The 24240-nt window shown below is 39.7% G+C and overlaps 1 protein-coding gene across 2 annotated transcripts in view; it reads left to right on the forward strand.

Moving 5' to 3' along the window:
- The window catches only part of SLCO5A1 (solute carrier organic anion transporter family member 5A1), an 88188-nt gene that overhangs the window by 18190 nt on the left and 45758 nt on the right, over window positions 1–24240 (forward strand). For both annotated transcript variants that reach the window (XM_064442574.1, XM_064442573.1), the window contains exon 3: window positions 19093–19225. In XM_064442574.1, coding sequence (XP_064298644.1) covers window positions 19093–19225 — 133 coding nt within the window. The remainder of the gene's footprint in view (window positions 1–19092; window positions 19226–24240) is intronic.

Below are 24240 nucleotides of genomic sequence, written 5' to 3' on the forward strand. Positions count from 1 at the left end.
GCCAAACCCACCTTGTTCTGCCTTGCCTCAAATATTTAATATTAATTTCTGAGAACCAGGAGAAATTAAATTCATGCTGAAGTGTCCATACGTAATCTGCTTTCAGATACTGCAGTGATGAATCTGTTCTAAAAAAGAAAAGTGTAGAAAGAAAACCTTTCAGAATAAGTGCTGTCCTTTCACTGAGCAGCACATAGGGAGATGGGTGTTACAGCCTAATAAGGTATTTCTTTTGATTCTGAATGTGTCATTCTTACAATGGAAGGTCAAAGAATTTTCTTTTAAAAATTAATAAAATAGGAAGATAGAGACAATGCTGTAATGTATGACTTTTTTAGGCAAGGCAGTAAGTGGAAGTAGGTGGTCCTGCAGATGTGTTACCATGTACAGTTGCGTGAAGGCACAAGGCAGGACACCACCGCATACCTGCCAAAGGGAACCTCTGTCAAATCCCGTCTGCTTGGCAGTGGGGAGCGTCTCCTTTTCAAGCCTGGCTTTTCTCTTTCTGTTAATAAACAAAGTTGATGCATCGCTGCAGAGATTAATATCTCCAGCGTCACAGGGCTAGCCGTGAACATTTATCCATGTGCTTTTGGTTGGGGTTTTTTTTTCACAGGAGGGGGATTAGCTTCCATTCCTTAAGGTTTAGACTTGATTGTTTGGCCTTCCTTTACATTTTTCCTAACACAGATATCTGAAGTTGTATTAATTATGTGATGCCAGCCTCAGCCTGAGGCATGGGAGAACCATGGGATGGGTGAGTGGCAGGAGAACCTCTGGGAAGGCTATGCAATGGCTCCAGAGTAGCAGAGGAATTTGGAGAGGAAATGAAACAAACCAGTCAGTAGTAATAATTACAACATTTTATAATTGTTGGAAATGTTTGTCTCCTAGAACAAAATCTACAGAAATTAAAGCCTTCTATTTTTCATTTGTTTTGGGTGGAATGAAATACCAACAGTAAAGATGGCACATAAAACACATGACACAGGTGGGCTTACTAAATAACTAGTTAGTAAATAATTGTTCCCTACATCAGTGCTCCTGTTTTCCACCTGAAAGTCTTCAGGACATTCCTGAAACTGGGCAATAAGAGGAAGCCATTTTCTGATTTTGTTTCTTCCTGTGACAATCTGAAGACATTTCATTGGCTTCCATGGATATTTTTTTTCTGTATCACATCAATGTAAAGGAGAACATAGTGTGATCTAAACTTTTTACTTTTTGTTTTCTTTTTAGGCCTATGCAAATTGTTTATTTTTAAGTTAATCTCCTGAGCCAGTTCTATGATTGAAACATTACTTATTTTCTGTGATTGTATGAAAACTAAAACCTAAAGAAATAATAACTGTTAAATAAAATATTTCTTTCTGGACACTTGTAAAGGTACAGCTGAAAGGAAGGGGTGGATTCATAAAAATGGCTAGGGAAGTCGGTCTCCATCAGCCATATGCTAAATATCCCAAAGATAAGAGCCTGGGGTGGTACCTCCAAATTGTTTCTCCTCTGGAAAAGGAGGCACCTAGTGTTAGAGTTTTCTACTATTTCTTGTATTACTGAGAAGTAACATTTTAGTTTGGTTATTGAGCTAAGAACAAGCAATATTGCTGAGAACAAGTGTCTGATTCTGCTGCCATATCTCTGCTGGAGTTGTCACTGCAGTGTTTTGATCTTTGAGTTGCTAAGTTTTTCCCAACAGTTTTAGTGTTTGAAAAGCATAATGCTGTGCGACTATCATTTGTCTGTTTTGAAAGAAACATTTGCCTGAGTGGTTTATTATACAAGTTAGCAGATGGCGATTTAACTGTGCTTGATCCAGTGAGAGCCTTGGTTCTGTAAGTATGTCTCTGGCTCAGAAAATCTCTGCAAAGCACTTACAAAGCAGTGAGCAAAGTAGTGGTAGCTGTGCTGTTTGAGGGCACAAATGGAGCAGCTGTGACATGTTTGACAAGGGTTTATGCAGTTTTGGGGGTTAGAATTGGCCTTGAGACAAGGATGTGTAACTCCAGCATAACATACAGACTCCTCAGTGATACAATGGGCGAGCTGCTTGTTTGAGGAGAGGAGGAGGTAACTGCAAGAGATACCTCAAAGTTGAATTTGCTGTGTGATGTTTGATTCCTGTATTCTGCGTATGAGTGCTTCCATGATATACTTAATAAGAACTTCACCTTTATAAGAGTTTACAGTAGATGAAGGTCTGCATTTCTCATAAATTGTGCAAAGACCATTTTTAAACTTGTTCTGTTTTGTCTGAGCATTTGTGGTCTGAGTGTAGTGCCACCACTGACAGCAGAAGTAGACTTGTAAACTTTGGATGGTTTTTAAAATTTATTATAGATGTGCAATTTAGATTAGGGATAGGAATGCATAAAATATAATTATCTGTGTAATGATCTAAAAATATGGATCTGAGATTGTTATATTAACTTATAAATAATTTACATGGCATGTGGAGTTCAAGGGAATGTCATAACCAGAGATATTTTTGTTCACAGAATCACAGAATGGTGGGGGTTGGAAGGGACCTCTGGAGATCATCTTGTCCAACCCCCCTGCTTGAGCAGGGACATTTAGAGCAGGGGGCACAGGAACACGTCCAGGCGGGTTTTGAATGTCTCCAGAGAAGGAGACTCCACAGCCTCCCTGGGCAGCCTGTGCCACTGCTCTGTCACCCTCACAGGAAAGACGTTTTTTCTCATATTGAGGTGGAACTTCCTGTGTTCCAGCTTGTGCCCATTGCCCCATGTCCTGTCGTTGGGCACTAATGAAAAGAGGCGAGTCCCATTGTCCTGACACTCACCCTCTAGATATTTATAGGTATTGATGAAATCCCCCCATATTAGTCTTTTCTCCAGGCTGAACAATCCAAAGTCTCTCAGCCTTTAATAGTATTTTTGACTGTATTTTAGACTGTATTTTTATTTACCGGGTGTATTAGAAGCAGGCATGATTTAAACAGTGATTGAAAATTTAAGTTTTATTGCTAGTGTTCTCACATTTGATTTTTTTTAACTTTCACGTTATAACTTCAGTTGTTTCACAGGAGACAAAACTAAGGCTTACACCACATCTTCAGTATCTGTGTTTAATAACTGTTTGTGTATGCTATATTGAAACTCAGTCTATACTGTCATAAATTAATCTCATGACAATATAGTTTGTTAAAATTATCAGTGCAATGGATTACAATTGCAATTAAATATAACATGCAATATAGAAATATATGCCTTATATTTGGTCTTTGAAGGAGTACTAGATGTTTGCCTTTTTTGGTGATTAACATTTTCACTCTTTTTCTCTGCCTATAAGCTGTGTGTTTCCACTTGTTTTGTTGTCAAATTTATCAGCATGAATCTGAAAATGTAGTTAAGGGTCCAGCAGTGTATGAAGGCATCCTTTTTCTGTCACATGATGTAAAAAACTCCTACAGAGTGGAAAGATGCCTGATCGATTTTCATTGGACTTGGAAAAGCTCTGCCAGCAGCAGAGACCACTGGTAACACTTGCAATCATGGTTATTCCAAGCAACTCTAGTATCATTCTTTGCGGACCTCCCTGTCAACCTCTCTCTCTCTCTCTCTCTCTCTCTGAATAATTTCATAACTGAAGTCAAGATTTCCCAAGGAGCCTGAGGAAGCCAAGGGATCTGACTTTTAATAAATTTCTTTGCAAACATAGGCCTAAAGTTTCAACAAGTAACTTGCTTGTGGTAAGCTGATTGAAAGTTGTGATAGTTTGCAGATTGTGTACATAAGTGTAATCTTCCAGTTGAATCTTCCTAAATGTAAATAACCAAAAACATGTTCGCTATGAGAAGGGATGCAAATGGACTAAGATCCTAGAAAAAAGGTCACTGAATTGCTTGAGTAAGCAAAATCTAAGTAATGAAATATATTTTATTTTCATTGGTGCTTAGTACCTGATTTCTTAAGCCTGGCTAAGCAGTTTCTATGTGTTCGGGCATCAGTACCAGCTCCCATGGTTCTGGGGTGTTCTTGCTCTTTGGTGCTCTCAGAGTCAGCCTGGCAGAGAGAGGTGACCCAGAGTGGCTCGGGACAGCCTGGAGGTTCCCTGGCTGCTGCAGCCGGTACCAAGGGCTACCTCTGCTACATTCTGGGGCTACCTCTGCTAAATGCTCAACTGATACACCAGTGAAATATGTAAAGAGCACAAGGTCAGCTCTGGTCCTTCCCTTACCTGGGCAATGACTTTGGAGATGTCTCAAGGCAGCATGGCCAGGAAGGAGAGGTCAAGAGGTTTCTTGTCTCTTGGCATCCTTCTTTGCAAACAGTGACGACTATTTCTGCAAGACCTACTGTGTTAGAGACAAAAAGAGAATTTGTGGGATAATTTTATGCTTTTTTGGGCCAGAAAGGACTGTTATGTTCATTTTCTTTGACATCTGTGTTGAATCAGATTTCATTACAGCATTATCCCTATGCAATGCTCTATTTATATAAAACCATTTAGCTTAAAATTAACTACTCATGGAGAGTCCGCCACATCCCTAGGAAAATAATATAATTAATTATCCTGTTGAAAAAGTTGCTGTTATGCAAGTGTGTCTAAAGTTGGCTGAAAGTCATTTGTACGTAGCCTCTAGCTACCACGTTTTTCATGTCTGTCTGCTAAATATGAAAGCATCTTTTACTTTTGGAGAATAACAATATGCTTAATAATCTGCTAATTAAGAAACAAACTGCCATGTCTAATTCTACTCACAGAAGAGAGAAACAACAGAATGAAGTCCTCATTTAAAAGAAATGCAGACTAAGTAAAAGGGTATTGCCCAATTTTCCCCAAAACATGTCAGCAGGATAATTAAATTCCCTAATTAGTGAAAGTAACTACAGCTGATTTTAAATGTTTCAGTTTTTGTAAATCAACCATGTATGGTGTTTTGAAATATCTTGGAAGGATCCTTGTAATATAAATAATTTTCTATTGGAAATGCTAACACTGTAAGCTAGTAATACTGCTATATATTATTAACATATCTTGCTGTGACTAGGAATGAGCTGCAAATGGAGCCCTAAATCACAGTGACAACTTATATCTTAAAAAGGAAGACAAATGTAATTATAATACTACCATTAAGGAGAACCTTTTGTAAGAGTAATTACTTTTTCAGTGCTACACTTTGTGTTTAAACTATGCCATTCAGTAGCACTGATAAAGATGTTCTGATGGTTTTGCTCTGGCAAATGACTTAATTAGGTCTTGATTTTTGGGATATATGGACTTAATATTTTTTCATGTAGAAAAAAATTATTTATTCTTAATAAGGTTGAAATATTTAACTTACATTGCATTATTTTGACCTTTATGTAGGAATACAGGTTAGCATTTAAAAAAATCAAGTTATTTTAACTTGATGCGTAGACAAAACCAAACTAAACCGTGTAAATCCCATTTCTTAATAACATAATATAAAAATATTTTCATAATTTTTATTTGATTATTGACTTTGCATATCAATATCCACTTTTCCCTGTGAGATGTACATTCATTTGTTTCGGCCCTAACTAAAACTGTCTTAGCAATTATATGGGTTTATAGAATTGGTTTGTTACTAACGAATTGTGTCTGTGGTGGTTTTCTGTCCAAAGCAAAAATATGAATGAATTGCCTTCTTTTTGTTTCTTCTTACAGAGATCTCAATTTCTTTTTCTCAGAATTTCTGGTATATCTCTGACAATTCACATCCCTTCATCTACTGGGTTTATCAGGGCCTTTTTAGGGATCAACAGCAGCAGCTCTGTGCTTCTGTGTCCTCTTTCATGGGACTGTGTCAAGAGTGCCAGGGTCATTTGGGAACAATTTGTTTCTCAGTGGGGCACCCATTAGCTCCTTAACTATGGGGAAGGACAGAGGTGCTGGGGCATTTCTTGCTGACATTCCTCCATAGGCTGGGATGTCTACACAAGGGTGAAGATAACCCTTCCCCTAACTCTGGGTTATTTCTTCTTCAATTCAAGGCATTAAATCCCAGGAGTCTTCTAGTTCAGTGAATCCAAGTCAGGGCCTAGAAGCTCACAGTGGTCATGGTGTTCGGTGTAGCCAAAGGGATATACAGAAGTTTCTTCTGCCGATACTAAGGCCACATGGTCCATGGTCAGGCTTGTCATAGCCTGGGTTCCCTGCAAGATCTGTTATTTAGATAACATCGATCTAAGATCTAAGACCTGGCTATCTAGACCTGGCTGTCAAAGATCTGGCTATGCACTATTTCCTTCCAGGTGGTTTTGCTTCTCCTGCCCTAATTCTATTAGAAATTGTGACTGAAGCCATTAAGAACATTTTGTTGTTGCATTGAAACCAAAAGCTTTTTTGTTGTGGGAAGTGGTGGAAAAGACCGGGGAAGCCTGCTGTTGTCATCATCCATCTGTTGTTGATAAGGAGGCTGTGCTTGAATGGTGAAAAAATTTATTTTGGTGCTGCAGCAAAAAATCTCTGCTGTCTCCAAGCAGAACATGGAGTTGAATGAACTCTCACGTCTATCTTATGATCCCTATGTGGAGACACAGAGAAGGAGAGACCCCTACCCAGAACCCAGAGCTCAAGTTTTTTCCAGAAACAAACATTTCAGCATAATTCCAATTTTGTGAAAATGCCCAAACCATGTTTGTTCCTATGAGAATAAAGAGTAAATTTTGAAACTTTGTGGAGGTTTTCATAAAATGGTCGTGGTGTCCTATAGCCAAAATAAATAGCCTCCGCTATTTATAACTGTTACACATGGATGGAAATGTTTTTCAGACTCTTTGACCTGTAATAATATTTTCAATATGCTTTCAAATATGGCTATATGGCTCTGCATTTCACTTTGCCAATTGTTATTTAATTTTTTTTTATTGAGGCTATTTCAGCTTTCAGCCTTTTTGAATGTAGAAAAATGACTTCTTTAGCAACACAATAAATGTTAATAAAACTAACAGGGTCATCTGCAAATTACTGGAATAATGTGCTTTTGCTTACAGGCAGATTTTCAGCCAGATATGAGTAATGAACTGTAATTCCTGTTGTTTTGGTTGAAAAATGAAAATGTAAGTGCAATTTACAAAGAAAACAGAAGAAATGCTATTTGGCTTGCCCTTCTTTGCAATCTGTTAGTGAGAGGTAGTCAGGGGAAAAACAATCACCAACATTTTCAATAATTAACCTGTGCCTCCTAGGCAGAAACCAATTTTTGAAAGGAAATTAATTCTGAGAGAACATGATTGAAATAATTTCCCCCTCTACTTCTTCTGTTGTCTTGCTGGTGGGACAAAGGAATAGTGAATATATATAGAAATTCTTTGTCAGCACCTAACCTTCCCTTTCAGTAGATATTTGGTCTGTCTCCATTTCTTCCTCATAGTTTCTTTCCTAGGCACAAAGGGTCTGCTTTTGGGTAATGATGAATTATGCAAAATGTGGGTTGAACCTGCCTCTGAAAATCAGATATTTATGTGTGCTATTACCTACTTTGTGCACAATAACCAATAAAGCCCAGATCAATAGACATTAGGTATTTGAAGTACATAGACTTTGCTAATAAGGAACTGGTACTTATTCCTGGTTCTTCCCATGGTATGTGATAGCATACTTTAAAATCTGGTCCTGTGCCTGAAAAATTTCACCAAGCTCTTCCCCTGCTTTTCCTCCAAGAAAAACATTCTCCCAGCAAAAAGCAATGAGAAGACCTGAACAAATATTCCTGCCTGCTTATGCTGTTACACTGCCTGAACATGATATAAAACTAGGGCAGATACAAATAGTCTGAAATACTCTTCTGGGCTGGGTTCACCTGATCTTGTAGCTATGGACCTGGGTTCTCTCACTGCAATTTTAAATTCACAGGATTTAAAAATACTTCAGTCTCTTTCATTTGATTACTAGGGATCTACCTGGTGAGGTCTTCTTGCAGGCCAAATCTCAGCTTTCATTGCTTGGTATTTTTCAGTTACGATAGCCTAAAGAAAAGGGGGATAAGATGCAAATGAACAACCCAGCCTCACTCCAGTTTAGTTAGAAGTAATAGTAAAGAAATGAAAATTAGTTTTAAGAAGTTAAGATCAACAGTGTCTGTAAGCATGTGCCTGGGGATAGTCTCCAATGAAAATTAAATGCATGTGTGTGTCTTCAACTGCCAAACCATTAAAAAAAACAAAGCCAAGCAATTAAAAGATAGAGAAGAGATATTCCCATTTGACATGACTTAACGGGAAGAATGACTGTGAGTCAAGAGGCTGCTCCAGTATCTCTTAATGACAGCCAACAGCTTCCGTGCCCATTTATTAGGAATATCACTGAGTAATAGGACAGAAGTTCGAAATCCTGCCTGCCTTGTGAAAGTAGCCCCACTAACTTATAGGATCCTACTAGCGTGAGGGATGAATTCACTACTGTGGATTTAGCTTTCAGTGTTTGGATGAATGGGAAATAAGACAATGAAATTACCTAACTAGTTATTTCTTGGATTTGGGATGTTAAAGGGTTTTAAAATAATTTGGAGTAGTAGTTTGCTTAGGATTTAGGTTAGTGTATATACAGAAGATAATTTTCTGTATGGAAATGAACATTACATTTATGACATTTCATTGAAGGTGAGTTTGGAATGCTGACTCTTTTGAAAAGTCATGGTTTGGGAACTCACAGCTAGTGACCTTGGGATATGTTAAGTTGTCTTATGTTTATAATGCAACATACTGACAGAGACTTGAGAAACTTGAAGGTAAGATGTGGAGCTTTCTTTTAGAACTGATTTCCAGAAAGTAACAGCTAAAAGCAAAGTTCTGCCTTTCAGGGCATCTTTGGGCATTCTTACTGTGTTCAGCACAAGTCATGTATGCATCTGTCTGAGAGCTAGATTTCAATAAGAGCTCATTTCCATATCAAAATTCCCTACATGTGGAAAAACACCTCGGAGGTTTAAGACAGACAGTTTTCATTGCTCTCATATTAATGCATTTAAGTAGTTGTTAACACTTCTGTTTTTAAAATACATTTATTGGGGGGACCAATGCCGCTTCGTCCACGGAAAGAATGTCAGAGCATCTTTGTTTTCAGTTTAGGTTCTGATCATGCAAGTATAGACAAGCTTATCTTTGGTCACGCAAACCGTTTGCATCAGTGGGGACTTGCCATGTGCTGAAAGTTAAGAGATAGCTGCGTGTGCTTTTGGAATACCATCACCAGAAGGTTCTTGCCTTCTAATTGGTTTAAGAACTGATAAAGCTGATAAAGCCTGATTTGCTTAATTATCTGATATCAGAATTTCCTCATGTATGGTGTCTAAATTCAGTTAACCACACTGACATGAAGACTGCACTTGGAAATTGGAGTAGTTTTCACTAGACTCTTAGAGCAGATGTATCTTTTTCATATTTACTTACTAACCACAAGTCATGCATGGTAATATCAGTAAATTTTTATTTATAGGTGAATATAAAGAGAGAAAAGACAGATTTTGAAGAAAAAAAAGAAATAATATTCGTGTTTCCAAATGAAACAGTTGTCTCTAAAGAATGGGACAGTCTCCGGTTGCCCCTTGGGTTTCTACTTCCACAGTTCTCAGGTTTGAGGAGTAAAGAAATAGAGAGTCCATTTTAAGTAGTTTTTCTTGTAGTTAAGTAGTTTTTCTTGGAGAAATCTTTTCTTAAGCAGAGTATCTGTAAGGCTGAAATAACATGGCACAAGTGCAAGCCTTTCTTCTTTGATGTTTTCAGTGTTTTCAGATTTTGGATTGGATGCGCACACCTGTTGATAGTGTAACCTAAAGACAAGTGCTGAGGCCTGTGAAATTTTGATTTAAGATTAATTGCTTTATAGTCACTGTGGCTCCACAGCATAGCAAGTGACTGGGAGCAGCATTGCAGTGACAGTGTATATGAGAGGTGCACTTTGGGACAGACAGCCTATTTTAGCTTGTTTTGTTTGGGCTTATTTTCCTGGTTTTTTTTTTTTGTTTGTTTGTTTGGTTTTTTTTGTGGTGTTAGAACTAGATCCTGTGAAAATTATTATAATGTTTTAGAAAATGACCAAAAATGGAGAACAGAAAGCATAAGGAAGCTTAGCTGCTTGAGCCAGGGAATGATATCTCCTTTGATACAAATTATATCTTAGTAATAAATCTGTAAGAGAAAAGTAAAAATGTAATGCTTTTCATCTGGCATTGGCAAGTCACTGGACATATTTGTATTTAATTTAACTTTCAACATTTTTTTAATGGATGGTAAGGAGGACCTTTTGTTTTAGTTTGCATGGTAGGCATGTAAAATTGTGCTTCTCTATAAATTTGTCTCTAAGGTCTGGGGAATCTGCTTGTGAAAATAGTGACGAATATATTCTATACAAAGATCAAGGCAGGCTACTGGAGTAGTTTTGTTGCTTTATTTATTGTTTTGAGTGGAGCAGTGGATCTGAGAGACCTTTAAAGTCATGCTAACAGTAATACATTTTAAAGGAAATGATTTAAATATCTGATCTGTACCTTGTTATCTGACTGCAGTACTGCTTAAAACATTGTTTTTTCCTGAGCAAATAACCACATTAAAGAAAAAATACTAAAGCATGTATAGATAGGCTTGGCTATGTGCTCATAAAGAAAAGAAGGAAGTGAACTGATTTCCTGACTTAAAAGCTTTTGAGAAGTATGCCTGGCTTCTGCTCACAACTCCTCTCAGTTATGTGTCCTCAGGCTCAAATGAGTGGTTAAACCTTATGGTTTTTTGGGTAGCTTCTGGGTGTGTGAATTTAGACAAGATGAGGTAAATACACCTTTATGAATGGAAGCAATGTTTCTTTGAAATTTGCTTCATGCTTGTTCCTTGCTACCCCGTGATGGGTATGGATGAGAGGAACAGGGGAAAGCTGAGACATGTTCCACATTGAAACCTCTGCCTCTCAGCTTTGTTCTGTGGGGATATTGAAACCTGCCTTGTACCCTGGAGAAATATCCTGCTGCTTATTCCTCAGCGACAGCATAGCTCATCTTCCCAGGGAAATGTGCTGCAGAAGGACTAGAGAGGATGCTATGGTACCATAGCATGGTGATGCTTCTCTTGCTTGCAAAATCCCAGATGGTAACCCCTGTGACTATCTTTTTTTTTTTTTCTCTGTAGCCCCCTAAATTTCCTGACATATAGACACACAGTCAGGATTATATAAAGTTCATCTTGCTATTTCTGATAAAGCTCACTCCTCAGGCTGTGGACAGGTAACCTGTAAACACGAGGCTTTTCTTGCAAATTCACAGGAGCATTTTCTTTCTTGAGTGTTGTTCAGCAGGGAGGCCAGTGAGTTATTGCTTTGGTGAAGTAAATTATACTCCTGGACTTTCTACTCTACTCCATGACGATGGGGGATTAATTTTATCTTTTGTATCTCTGTTTCCCAATCAATACCCTCATGCTAATGACGGTTAAGTTTTTGGAGTAAAAATTTGAAATCTACAGATATAAAATAATTATACCTTTATGCCATTAAAAAGCATCCTGCAAAATCTGCCCAAATCGCCATACTATTGTGACAGGAAAAACATGTATATTATATATATATATATCTGTATTTACATATAGAGATATATATATGTATTTATATATATATAAAACCTCCAGAATGCACACTGTAGCTTTTGCAGGATTTTGCAAATCCTAAACTTCCATTGAAAATAGAATAAAGGTCAAATTCTGCTTGCCTTACACATGTATGAAATGAACAGTTGTACTATGGTGACGTGCTGCCAAGATTTGAACAATGGGGTCTTTCAGAAGTGTTTCTCCTCATCCAGTGATAAACTCTGTGTGGTGACATGTGTGTGCACACAGAGATGAGATGCACTGAGCAATATATGCATTTGTTTTTACTTTTTAAACCAAAGTGGCTGTTTTAGATCCCAGAAGCCAGACAGCCTGTTGTAGTGCACTGGAGTTGTGTACTTTCTGTTCATGGAGGCACAATATGATGCTTGCGGCTTTAATTGGCACTAGCGTTACTAATATAAAAAGGCACAGTCGGAGGGTTAACAATGTATGCATTTGAGGATGCCATGTTAGATATTCCCAAATGCAAAATGTATTAAAGTTGTCATTTGGTGTGATTAGAGGAAAAGGACATTCAAAGTATTTTTATGACCTCTTTCTCAGTATATTTTCATAGTGTGGGGAGATTAAAAAGAAAATCTTTGGCAACAAAGTTATTTCATGCATGTGATGTGAAAACAGGCATTTTCGGACCTGTAGAGGATTCAGTCCGTCTCGTAATCATAGAGACTTTGCTGTACTACTACGTAAAGCTTTCTTCAGCTGAAGAAGAATCTCCTATGAATAGAAGCAATACACAATATTATAATTTTGTCAAATATTGTCAAAATGGCAGCATTCATTGCAACATGTCCTAGGATAAACTTTTTAGTGAAGAATGACACTGCTTGATCTTATTGCGCTTTTGTAGGTAAATTCTATGTGTAACTCAATTACTGTTTGTTTGACTCCCTCTTTCCCATCCAGCGTCTTAGCTGTGATGGACGTTTGTGGCTAAGCCTGGATAGCCATAGCCAGCTGCAGTTTCAAAACTACACAGCCTTGTTAGTATGGTGGTGTGCCTGAGATAATATGCCATGCTGAGGGCATACTCAGTGAGGCAGATAAGCTCCTCAGGTACAAAACTTCAAAGGAATTAAAATAACCGTGGCTGGATATCGTGGGGGCAAATGGGCACTGTGTCTGAACCAGTATATTTTTACTCATCTACAGTCTATGTCAGATGTAGAACTACAGTTGAAAGCCCAGGTTTGGGAGAGCTGGGAAAGGCTATCCCTCATCACTGAAGAGAAGCTGAACCCAAAGGAAGAAGCATGCTTGCTAATGCAAACCCCTCACCACAACGCCAAGTTCTTCAGAGGAAAGGGAAACTCAGAAGAATTTGCAAGGTCTTTGGCCTTTGAAATTGTCTTGTTAAATACCGTGTAATTTTAGTAGACTAACATGTGCTTTGGTTTGAAGACTTAAGATCCTACATCACAGCAGCAGCAAGCTATGAAGGGGCTGTTTAGTCTGGAGAAGAGGAGGCTGAGGGGAGGCCTTAGCACTCTCTAAGCACCTGAAAGGAGGTGGTAGTGAGGTGGGTGTTGGTCTTCTTCTCCCAAGTTACCAGTGATAGGATGAGAGAAAATGGCTTCAAGCTGCATCAGGGGAGATTTAGATTGGATATTAGGAAAAATTTCTTCACTGAAAGGGTGGTCAGGCATTGGAACAGGCTGCCCAGAGAGGTGGTGGAGTCACCATCCCTGAAGGTGTTCAAAAAACGTGTAAATGTAGCACTTCAGGGCATGGTTTAGGAGACATGGTAGTGTTGGGTTGATGGTTGGACTTGGTGACCCTAGAGGTCTTTTCCGACCTTAATGACCTTAATAATTGTATGGTTGTATGATTGATTGTATGATTCTGTGATTCTATGATTCTATGACAGGCTTCTGGGGAAAAACTTTTGCAAGGTCCAGTCTGAGCTGGTCATGTTGAATGTCATGAGTAGTTCTCAGATGGCTCTAATTCAGCTAGGAGTGGGTGACCTGCAGGTGCTCTTTCCTAGAGAGATCCATGTTTCCAGAGAAATGTACTTAGTGACTTGCCAGTGTTGAACATGCATGGTTAATACGGTAACTCTGGGAGGTACAATTTTTCATTTAAATGAAAACCAATCAGAAGAGAATCAGATGAATGTTGTAGCCCATATGTCTATATTAACAATAGTTTCCTCATTTTATCTTTTGAAGGTGATTCATTGTTTGGATTAGAGTTATAACTTGTAGAACGTACATCATCTCTGTTGGATCATGGGAAAGGAGGTATTACTGTGATTTATAGCATAGTTCTTTATAACTTAAGAAATTTGAAGGCAACTTGCAAGTCTAAGCACCAGTCAAGGTTATGGCTAGGATGTTAAAAGGCAAATCCTGGATTTCATTAAGGGCAATTTAAAAAATCATCTGGATACCATGTGGCCTGCCTCTACATCACAGTAATCCAGTATGTCCCCTGATAAAAATGTTCGTTACTTCTTTTGTTGAAACTTCTCGGCTGTTGAATCAGTGCAGCTCCCTAGACCAAGGTCCCAGATCATGGCCCAAAGAGGGAGGACCAAAAAGAGCTAGCTGAAATGCCAGGCAGGGGGCTGAAAGGAAGGTGCTCCTACATCATCTACATGTTTCAGAACCTTTTTCTTCCAGAAGGTGGAGACCTTCTAATGACCTGGATGGAAAAACACTATGGAACAGTTCTCGGTAAAATTTTTCATTTGTGAATTGCACTCAGTTTTGATGACACCCTGATTGAATCTGTTTCCAGTTTAGTTTCCCTTCCATATCATCCAGTAATCTTAGTGGCCTGTTTGGGAATCAGGAACCTCTTTATTCCTGGACACTGGGGTGCATAGCTGTGAGGGCTGTAACCGGAATTTCAAGGGTCCAGGACCCTGGAGCAGCCTGCCAGGGTGACTCTTGGAGATGACTGTCCCTTCACTTCCACAGCAAAGTTGGGAGGTTTGGGGCAGATTTTTTCAAGTACCTAATTTTGAAATATCAAAATCCTTTACTTGCCATGCTCTATCTTTAGTCCTATTTAGAAGTCCAAATCAGTTTATTCCAGTTGGTGTCTGGTTTCTGATAGGGACCATTACTAGGTACTGAGGAGCATGCTGCAAAGTGTCTGAAAATGGCAATTGTGGAACTCATCTGCTCACACGTTTCCTCCTTCCTTGAACCAGGACTGCCCTAGGGGCTCTCTTCTTTCTGAAAGATCCAGAAAATTGCATGCTATCTGTAAGTTATATTAAAAAAAATCTAGAAGCCTAAACAGCATACACTTATTTTAAAATACTTTTGAAATGGCTCAAAGCATTCCCTCCTCTAATGGAGCACAGTGTGCACTGTTATTTTTATCTTTACTGTGCAGTATTTTTGCCTACAAAGAAAACCTATGAAGTTACCAGGTGTACAAAATGCACTGTCTGGGTAGTGCTCCTAAGCCTCTAAGCAGTTGCTGCATTTTGCCTGTTTCAGTGGTGGAACTGAAGCTGAATAAATACAGCATAAGTATTTTTTCTGAATACTGAAATGAATGGATTAGGTCACTCTTTTACTCCCTTTGTGTTTCCTCTATAAAGTTTTTAGAGATCGGAGTTTGCTGTAGCTGTTTGAATCAATTTGCAAAGCAACCATTTGTAGAACAAACTTATTATAGTGGATGGAGGTTGATTTTTTTTTTCACTCCTCATGATGTGGATTTTAGAAATAACAGTTACTGTGGTATTTATCTGAACACTTACTGCTACGGAGCAGTGTTAAATATCTCGTGGAGCATTTTAGGCATACAGAGAATTGTTTACAATCAATCCAGAAGGGAACATGGCTGGAATAAATTTAAATAGTGAACACGGTTCTGGAAACCATTATGCAAAAAGAACTTCAGCAAAATCTAATTACTTGAAATTGCAGGTTCATAAAAACTGAAAATGTGTTTAAGAAAGAGTAACTTAGAAGTGATAAATCTGTTTAATCAATTTGTATTCTGGCAGCATTTTTTACTATAAGCAGTTTACCTTTTGTAGTAGTTTCTGTGATTTTTTTTTCCCCCTGCAATCTAGGTCTCAGCAGCCCCTTTTTATTAATGAGAATGTTCTTTTTCTTCTTCCTCTTATTTCAAAACATAAGATAAAAAATGTACAAGTTATTTTGGTTTAATCGGGCAGATGTAGTGATTTCTTTTTGCTCCTTTTGTCCATGAGATAGAATTTACTGTAACTGGTAATGCAGAAACGCAAGCTCTAACAGCTCAGTTACGCTTCCTCAGCTGCTGCAGTCTAGGGATGCAGCATGCCTGATTGAGGATGTGACCAAAAAGGATGGAGTCTGCATACTGCCATGGAGAGTGACTGGTCCACAGAAACTATGTGGAGGTACAGATTTTGTGGTGAAGATGATGTTTTCTGAGAATTAGGTAATCGGTTGTTTTTTCATGTGCTAAGTAGTGGATCTGCAGCAACTGAGTAAGTGGTGATGTGCTGGCTTTCAGTGGTACCAAACATGTGAGTGGACAGCAGAGACCATCCCTTACCACCCCTCTTGCCTTTCATGCTTACAGCTAGACAGCATGGGAAGCAGGGCAGAAGCATCTCAAAAGGGGTAAGTACTGCAGGATGCATTAAGGAAGGAAAGAGATCAAGTAGGGGAACAGAACGGAATGGAATGGACTATTTCAGTTGGAAGGGACCTACAGTGATCATCTCATCCAACTGCCTGACCTCTTCAGGGCTGACCAAAAGTTAAAGCATCTTATTAAGGGCATTGTCCAAATGCCTCTTATATACCGACAGGCTGGGGGCATCAACCACCTCTTTAGGAAGCCAATTCTAGGGTTTGACCACCCTCTCGGTAAAGAAATGCTTCCTAATGTCTAGTCTAAACCTCCCTGGTGCAGCTTTGAACCATTCCCACGCATCCTATCGCTTGATGCCGGGGAGAAGAGCTCAGCACCTCCCTCTCTGCTTCCCCTCAGGAAGCTGTAGAGAGCACTGAGGTCACCCCGCAGCCTCCTTTTCTCCAGACTAGACAAGGCCAAAGTCCTTAGCTGCTCCTCATAGGCCATTTCTTGCAGCCCTTTCACCAGCTTTGTTGCCCTCCTCTGGACGCATTCAAGGACCTTCACATCCTCCTGAAATTGTGAGGCCCACAACTGCACACAGTACTCAAGGTGAGGCTGCACCAACACTGAACAGAGCGGGATAATCGCCTCTTTTGACCAGCTGGTTGTATGTGTTTGATGCACCCCAGGATGCAGTTTGCCCTCTCGGCTGCCAGGACACACTGCTGACTCATATTGAGCCTGCTGCCAACCAGCACCCCCCATCCCGTTCTTCAGGGCTGCTCTCCAGCCACTCCTCTCCCAGTTTATACTTGTGGTCAGCATTACTCCATCCTAGGTGCAGAATCCGGCATTTGGACTTTTAAAATGTAATCCTATTAATCATTGTCCAATGCTCCAATCTATCTAGATCCCTCTGGAAGTCTGCTTGTCCCTCAAGACAGTTAGCAGCACCTCCCAGTTTGGCATCATCAGCAAACTTGCTAATGGTGCATTGAAGTCCCACATCCAGATCATTGATAAATATATTGAACAGAACTGGCCCTAGAATTGAACCCTGAGGAGCCCCACTTGTGACCAGTCACCAGCCAGATGTGGCCCAGTTCACTACAACCATTTGAGCTCTGCCCTTCAGCCAGTTCTTCACCCAGTGCACTGTGAACCCCCTCATCCCACAGTTGGACAACTTGTCCAGAAGGATGTTGTGAGGGACCATATGAAAAGTCATACTAAAATCCAGAAAAACTACATCCACTGCCTTCCCTTCATCACTAGGTGAGTGACCTTATCATAGATGGATATCAAATTAGTTAAAACAGGACTTTCCTTTTGTGAATCCATGTTGACTGTGCCTGATGCATTATTCTTTATGTGCCTTTCAGTAGTACCCAGTATAATCTTCACCATAATTTTTCCAGGAACTGAGGTTAGACTAACATTTGTAGTTCCTTGGGTCTTCCCTCATGCCTTTTTTGTAGATTGGAATGACATTAGCTAGCTTCCAGCCAGCAGGGACCTCCCCAGATTCCCAAGAGCTTTGGTCGAGAGGGGCCCTGCCATAACATCCACTAGCTCCTTCAGTACTCTGGGATGAAGCCCATCAGGCCCCATGGACTTGTGAACATTCAGCTGATACAACTGATCCCTTACAAGAGAACAGTCTTTGGAAGATGGCTGTGGTCTTGATGTTGTGGTCAAGATCATACGGATCTTGTAAAAGGTGTCTGAATTCAAGGTTGTGATAACTGACCTTGGCTTAGTTCAAAAGTTGATTTGGGGTTTGCAGAAGTAGGATAGCAAAGGAGTGGAATTGGCAAGGCTTAAGGGCAAGGCAAATGACAGCCTTTAAATCATCCAGTTTTCAAAACCTGGAAATGAGAGCAGGATTCCTAATTCTCAGCACTCAGTTCTTGTCAGCAGACAGACCAGATGTTTTTGTCTGCTCCTGCTGGTGTCTCAGAACTATACCTCTGCTGGGAGATCCAGAAGGGTTTCCTGGGTCCCATGGCCAGTTGCATCTTGGCCTCATGCTAAGATGTCGCCTTTCCTTGCCCGTCTCTCCCTTGCTCCCAACAGCACTGGCACACAAGCCGAAGGGGAGCGGCGATGTTTTCTCACACATGCCCTTTTGTAGATGGCTGAAGGACCAGTACTGGAGATTGGACTCTGAAGAGTATCATGTAGAAGACGCAGCAGATGGGAACCTTCTGTTGTTACTTCCTACTCTGTTATTCCAAGTTATAAGGATTTTACTATCATCCAGCATGATGACGGTGTAAAATCTGTGTCTGTATGGTTGCACATGAGAAAGATATTTTCATTTTACTTGCTTTTTAAATTAGGAAATATCTTTTAAAATAGAATTAAGATTTTAAATTTAAAAGATCACATGTTCTGAGTAAGGCAAGAGTCTTGCAGGAAATATCATATATGTGGTCTGCTGGTATCAGTATGTAAAATAGACAAGTCCGTGGCTACAAAATTCTGTCAATTTCTGTAATAGGAATATTTGATTTCTTAACTTTTTTTAAACTCAGTATTAGTCTGATGGTAATGTTGTACTTCGTTCTTTGGTGTCTTACACAGTTTTTAGCCTTTGCTTTTCTGTTTGATTACCATTAATTATATTTTTCCATTTTGTATTAAGTTTTGTTTTGATCCAAAGAAAATATTGCCAAATGTGAAAAATACTGTAAAAGTCAAGTATGCTTTCCATCCAAAATACCAAAGTAGTATGTACTTCCATCCATAATTTGTCTGAAAACATACAGGAAGTGGTAATTTTCTTATCAATATGTTACTTATGCAGAAGCTGCTGCCTTCAAAGGTTGCAAAAAAGGGCTCTGAAGGTTTTAGGATAGAAAACCCCCTGCTTTAAGAAGCATCTTTTACTTTTTGATCTTACATGAAATTAACTAATGAGGCATCCATTTTATTGATGTACAACTCTGACCTTTTATTTCCTCAGCCATCATGTACGTGATGGGAGCACTCGGTCCTGCAGCTGGATACTTGCTAGGAGGACTTCTTATTGGCTTCTATGTTGATCCTAGGACAACTGTTTATATTGACCAGAGTGATCCCCGATTCATTGGAAACTGGTAAGAATCAATAGTTTTTCAAAACTAAACTCTAAATTGCCAGTAGGGAGTTGAGACAGATTGGGAAATCATATCCCTGGAGGGCTTGTTTAAGGTTGTAGAAGGAGGCCAAGGAAGAGGAGGTTTCTGTCAATTACTACACACTAGTCTCTGACAGAGAGGGAACACTTGCCACAGAAGCACATGCCACACTGCATGGAAAACCTCCTGCTTTTGGCTGCTCCAGGACTGACTCTGACCACTGTGGGTGCTGACTGACAGAGCTCAGCACAGGAATGGCAGGACACAATATCCATCTTGCAGGAGGCCATCAAGCATCACTGCTGCCCAGGGCTGAGCTCTTCCTGCTGGAAGGTGGATTAATCCCTTCTCTGGTTTTCCAGAGCAGGCAGCACAAAATGCTGAGCTCTGCTGCCCAGATGACAAACGGTAGACTTTGCTTACCCTGCACTAGGAGAAGGAGGTAGGATGGGGTCAGAACATGGCCTTTCCAGTCTTGTTTAGGCAGCAGATGATGTAAACTGTCACATTATTCTCTAGTAAATAGTAGGCTTCCAGCAGCTGATGTCTTTGGGCAGCCTTTGTTACGTGGCCTCCTTGGAAATGTGTCTTTGAGGAAGCATGTCTTGAGGACGCTCTAACTGCCTTTTCTCAGATAATTCATAAATCTGCCTTGAAATTTTTGTGCAAGGCCGGAAAAGACTTAAGTTCATTATTGCAGGAGGAGACCTCTACTTTCTAGGTGTAGAGTTGTCATGGTTTAGCCCCAGCTGACAATGAAGTCCCACACAGCCGCTCGCTCACTCCCCCCCAGTGGGATAGGGGAGAGAATCAGAAGGGTGAAAGTGAGAAAACTCATGGATTGAGATAAAGACAGTTTAATAGGTAAAGCAAAACAGTAATAGTAATAATAATAACAATGATAATATAATGAAAAGGGAAAGCAAAAGCTGTGCGCTCAAGTGAAACAAACCAAGGAATTCATTGACTACTTCCCATGGCCAGGCAGGTGTTCAGCCATCTCCAGGAAAGCAGGGCTCCATCATGCGTAACGGTTACTTGGGAAGACAAATGCCATCACTCTGAATGTCCCCCTCCCCTTTCTTCTTCTTCCCCCAGCTTTATATGCTGAGCATGACGTCATATGGTGTGGAATATCCCTTTGGTCAGTTTGGATCAGCTGCCTTGGCTGTGCTTCCTCCCCTCCCGGCTTCTTGTGCCCCTAGCAGAGCATGGGAAGCTAAAAGAGTCTTTGACTAGTAAAGGCACTACTTGGGGACTCTTAGCCACTTCTTAACAACAACTGAAACATAGTGCCATCAGCGCTATTCTCATACCAAATCCAAAACACACTATACCAGCTACAGTGAAGAAAATTAACTCTAATGCAGCCAAAGCGAGCACAAGGGTGCAGTGTCAGTTCTCATGCACTGGATTCATATTTGTCATTGCGCCATCGCAGTCAAATTGTACCTGTTTCTATTTATCCTGTAGTAATCTCTCCTGACAGTTTGATGTGAAAAATTCTTTATTTGGAGTGTTCTTAAGCCTTTAAAGATTTATCGCTGCTTCATTTGCCTTACTTAGTCCAAGAGCATTGCTGCACGGGACTGTATAGCTGAATTTTCAGTGAGAGAAAGGCAAACCTGAGTGCTCAGTTAACCTATGGCCTTGGGGTTAATGACTCTGTGCTCTCATGTATATACTGACTTATCTCACAGAAAAGATTTGTCGTGTGAATGTGCTACAGTGTTAAAAATGTGCTTTGACTGAATAAAAGATTAGAAATCAAAGCAAAATATTATACATTCTTCCTAAAACTCTTACGTTTCATGTGTTTTTAAGGACACGTCAGAACTGGTATTCAGCATCTGCTCAGTACTTTTCAACAGAAATCGTGAACTGGCCCATAAATATATTTAATAATTCAAATCAGTGGAGCTATACGAATGTGGAGTAAGCTTTACTTTTATCTATAATGCAACCTTGTAGTCTGGGCATATCTGTGTGAGTTTTGACTTAAACAGCTCAGGTGAAGGTAAAATAACCAAAGCAGCACAGACACATCAATTTGCCGCTTCTTGGGCTCTTTGCACCAAGCTCTGTGCTGCAGCAGATGGGCAGCCACTACTGCTTGTTTAAAGCTAGCTTGGATATACATGCAATGTTGTCATAGCCAAATGTATCAGAAAGATCAGGCAAAAAAATGCCTGTCCTTGTTCGTGAATTACAAGTTTAACTATCCTCCCTCAAAAGAGTGAGCAGGAGGGATGGATGCCCAGTGCCAGGGATGAATCCCCAGCGTCCTACAGGAATGCTGTAACCACTGAGCTCTGTGGCAAGAGTTATGAGAAGTCACCTTTTGCAACCGTTTCTGTGGGGCAGGCTTTGAGAGCATCTACTGTACCCGGCCTCGCAAGCAAAATAAGGAAAAGAGCCTAGTTTGACCATTTGGAAGATTTTATGTCAAATTGCTAAATGCATTTCATGTATCTCCAATGTTTAATGTCACCTGAACAAAGTATCTTGGTGATTTCAGTTTTGCACAGGGTTGCCAGCAGAAGTGATGCTTATATGACTGCAGCAAGGGCAGGAAATCAGCTGTCATAGGATCTCAGCAGGCAAGTCGTATTCTAGCCAGCATAGAAAAAGTAAAAGTCATTCAGTTCCCTTTTTCCATCATGTTGATTAAATTTGTAGACAGTGGCTTCCCCTGAAGTGTGTTCCAGATCCTTGTATAACTTTTCCAATTTTGGCTCACTCAATTTTTTCTCTTTAATTTCTAAAAAGTATTTCCTGCTATCAGATCTTTGGTAATTTGTTTCATAATCTGTGGTGTCCTCTCATAAAAGTTTGGTGGCATTCATAGCATCTGCGCCTCGTTCTTTTTTCTCTTTCTGGAGCTTTTTCTACCCATTAAAATGAAGACTCTCACAGCGTGACGATTGCTGCTTTGTTCCTTGCTGCTCACTGAGTGCCCAGTTGCAAGTGTAGATTTTCATTCCACTGAAATCTATTTTCTGGGACTGTGACATTTTCTCCTTGGATTTATGTAATCTAACAATTTGAAATATAAAAGTAGTCTAGCACTTACTTCAGCTGACACTCTTTTTAAAAGTAGTGTGCAGCGGAGGTAAGTTAATGGGCAGTTGTATTTGAGGATTCTCAGCCTTGTCTCCTTTGAAGCGAATTAGTGTCTTTGATTCTCATCTTTCCTTTATTATAGCTGTAAGATTTCTAATGTAATTTATCGCAGGGACCCAGTGGAAAAATTCCATTATGGAAGGAGGTAGTGATTACAGACAAAATAGTAAGTACAGCAACTATGATATATGGCAACAAAAATTACTGTAAAACCTATTTTTTACTTAAGCTGTTCCTGTTTAAGAGCTATATTGCATATATGCAGGGCAGGTAACTTGGTTTATCTCTTGTGAAACCTGATAAACAAAGTAAGTGGTTATTTCTCAGCATTATTTCTGGTTTGATTCTTCCCCGAGTTTCACAGAACATGGGTTTGCGCTCCTTGGTTTTGCACACCTGGGCTTTCTGTAGGTGCTCTGACAGGCCAGTTGTCTACGCCAGCCCATCAAATGTTTAAAACTGCTTTTTATTCAAATATGGTAGCTGCAGGCATATCTGTTAGAAAGCATCCATCATGTTGCTGTCTTTGCAAACTCTTAAACTGCTATACAGGGATCTCATTAGTTATGGAGTAGCCCTTGGCGATCTGTCAGGTGCTTTGAATCAAATTTTCTTTTGCTGACACTTTTCTAAGTGTTTGCCTAGTTCTGAATCTGTTTAATACTTGGATCTTCCCATATAGTCTTTCATCGGCATTCCACACAAGTTTAAAGGAATTCCTCCAGCACTGTGTGGTCCTTCCTTAGCTTTCATTGTTTTTATCTGAGGTCCTAGGGCTTGTGCAGATGCCTTTGAGGTATTCTCCTGCATATTTTTTTGACTTTAGAAGGCCGAAAATTGGCTTTTTAATTAATACAGAACCTGTTCTGACCTCTAATTTCTCATTATAGGTATAGGTGTCATTATTTTTGATATAATCTTTTGTCTGTTTTCCAATTCTTTGATATTTCTCCAGGAGGATGCAAAGTGTAGACAGTGCAGATAATTGCATCCAGTGCTGCATTTGTGACATCTCCAGCACTCGGTATGCTCCCATAATGGTCCCTTTGGATTTGAATTTCATTTCGTGCTACATCACAGGCTTCTGTCTCCTTTGCTGTTTCCTGCTGAGTGGTCGGTTTCTGATTTCTGTGTATTATTGCTACAGATAATTTCTTTGATCAGTGTCTTTGCAGCTTCTGCCTTTGAGATCCTGAAAGGGATGTTACTATATTTTTATACAGTCTACCAATTTATTCCCTGTCTGATAGTGCTGACTAATCCTCCTAAAAGTCTGCTTTCTAATCCATGTATGTTATCAGCTAAAATGAATGAGTAGAGGATTTTCTGTTTACATAACATCAAAACTAGTCAAAAACTTTCAGTCACTTAGATTTGCCTCGCAAAAGCTTCCCGTACAATCTTTCTAACGAAAATGATATTACGCATGGCTGTTTGGTGTTTGGCTTTGCATAACCATTTAATACACAAACCATTACACATGCCTATGAATTTGCCTTCATTTGAAAATACAGTTTGCAATATCTTTGCATTACGAATATGAGGCCCAATGTTTTTATTTCTTGTGCAAGTAATCTTGTCTACTTTTAAATGTTTAAAGTTTGAACAAATATATAATTAATGGCTTCCTCTTGTAGCTTCCTTTTTAAAGTGTAAAAGAGGTACAAAAAGTGTAAAAATTGTTCTTCTATTTGGTTTGTGTGGCAAGGTTTTAGTAGTGGGAGGGTTATAGGGGTGGCTTCTGTGAGAAACTTCTAGAAGCTTCCCCTGTGTCCGATAGAGCCTTGGCCAGTGGCAGGTCTGTCTTGGAGCCCATCAGCAACGGTGGTAGGGCCTCTAGGGTAACATATTCAGGAAGGGGAAAAAAAATC

This window comes from Phalacrocorax carbo, chromosome 2 (genome assembly GCF_963921805.1).
Source record: "Phalacrocorax carbo chromosome 2, bPhaCar2.1, whole genome shotgun sequence".
In the NCBI taxonomy this organism is placed as follows: domain Eukaryota; kingdom Metazoa; phylum Chordata; class Aves; order Suliformes; family Phalacrocoracidae; genus Phalacrocorax; species Phalacrocorax carbo.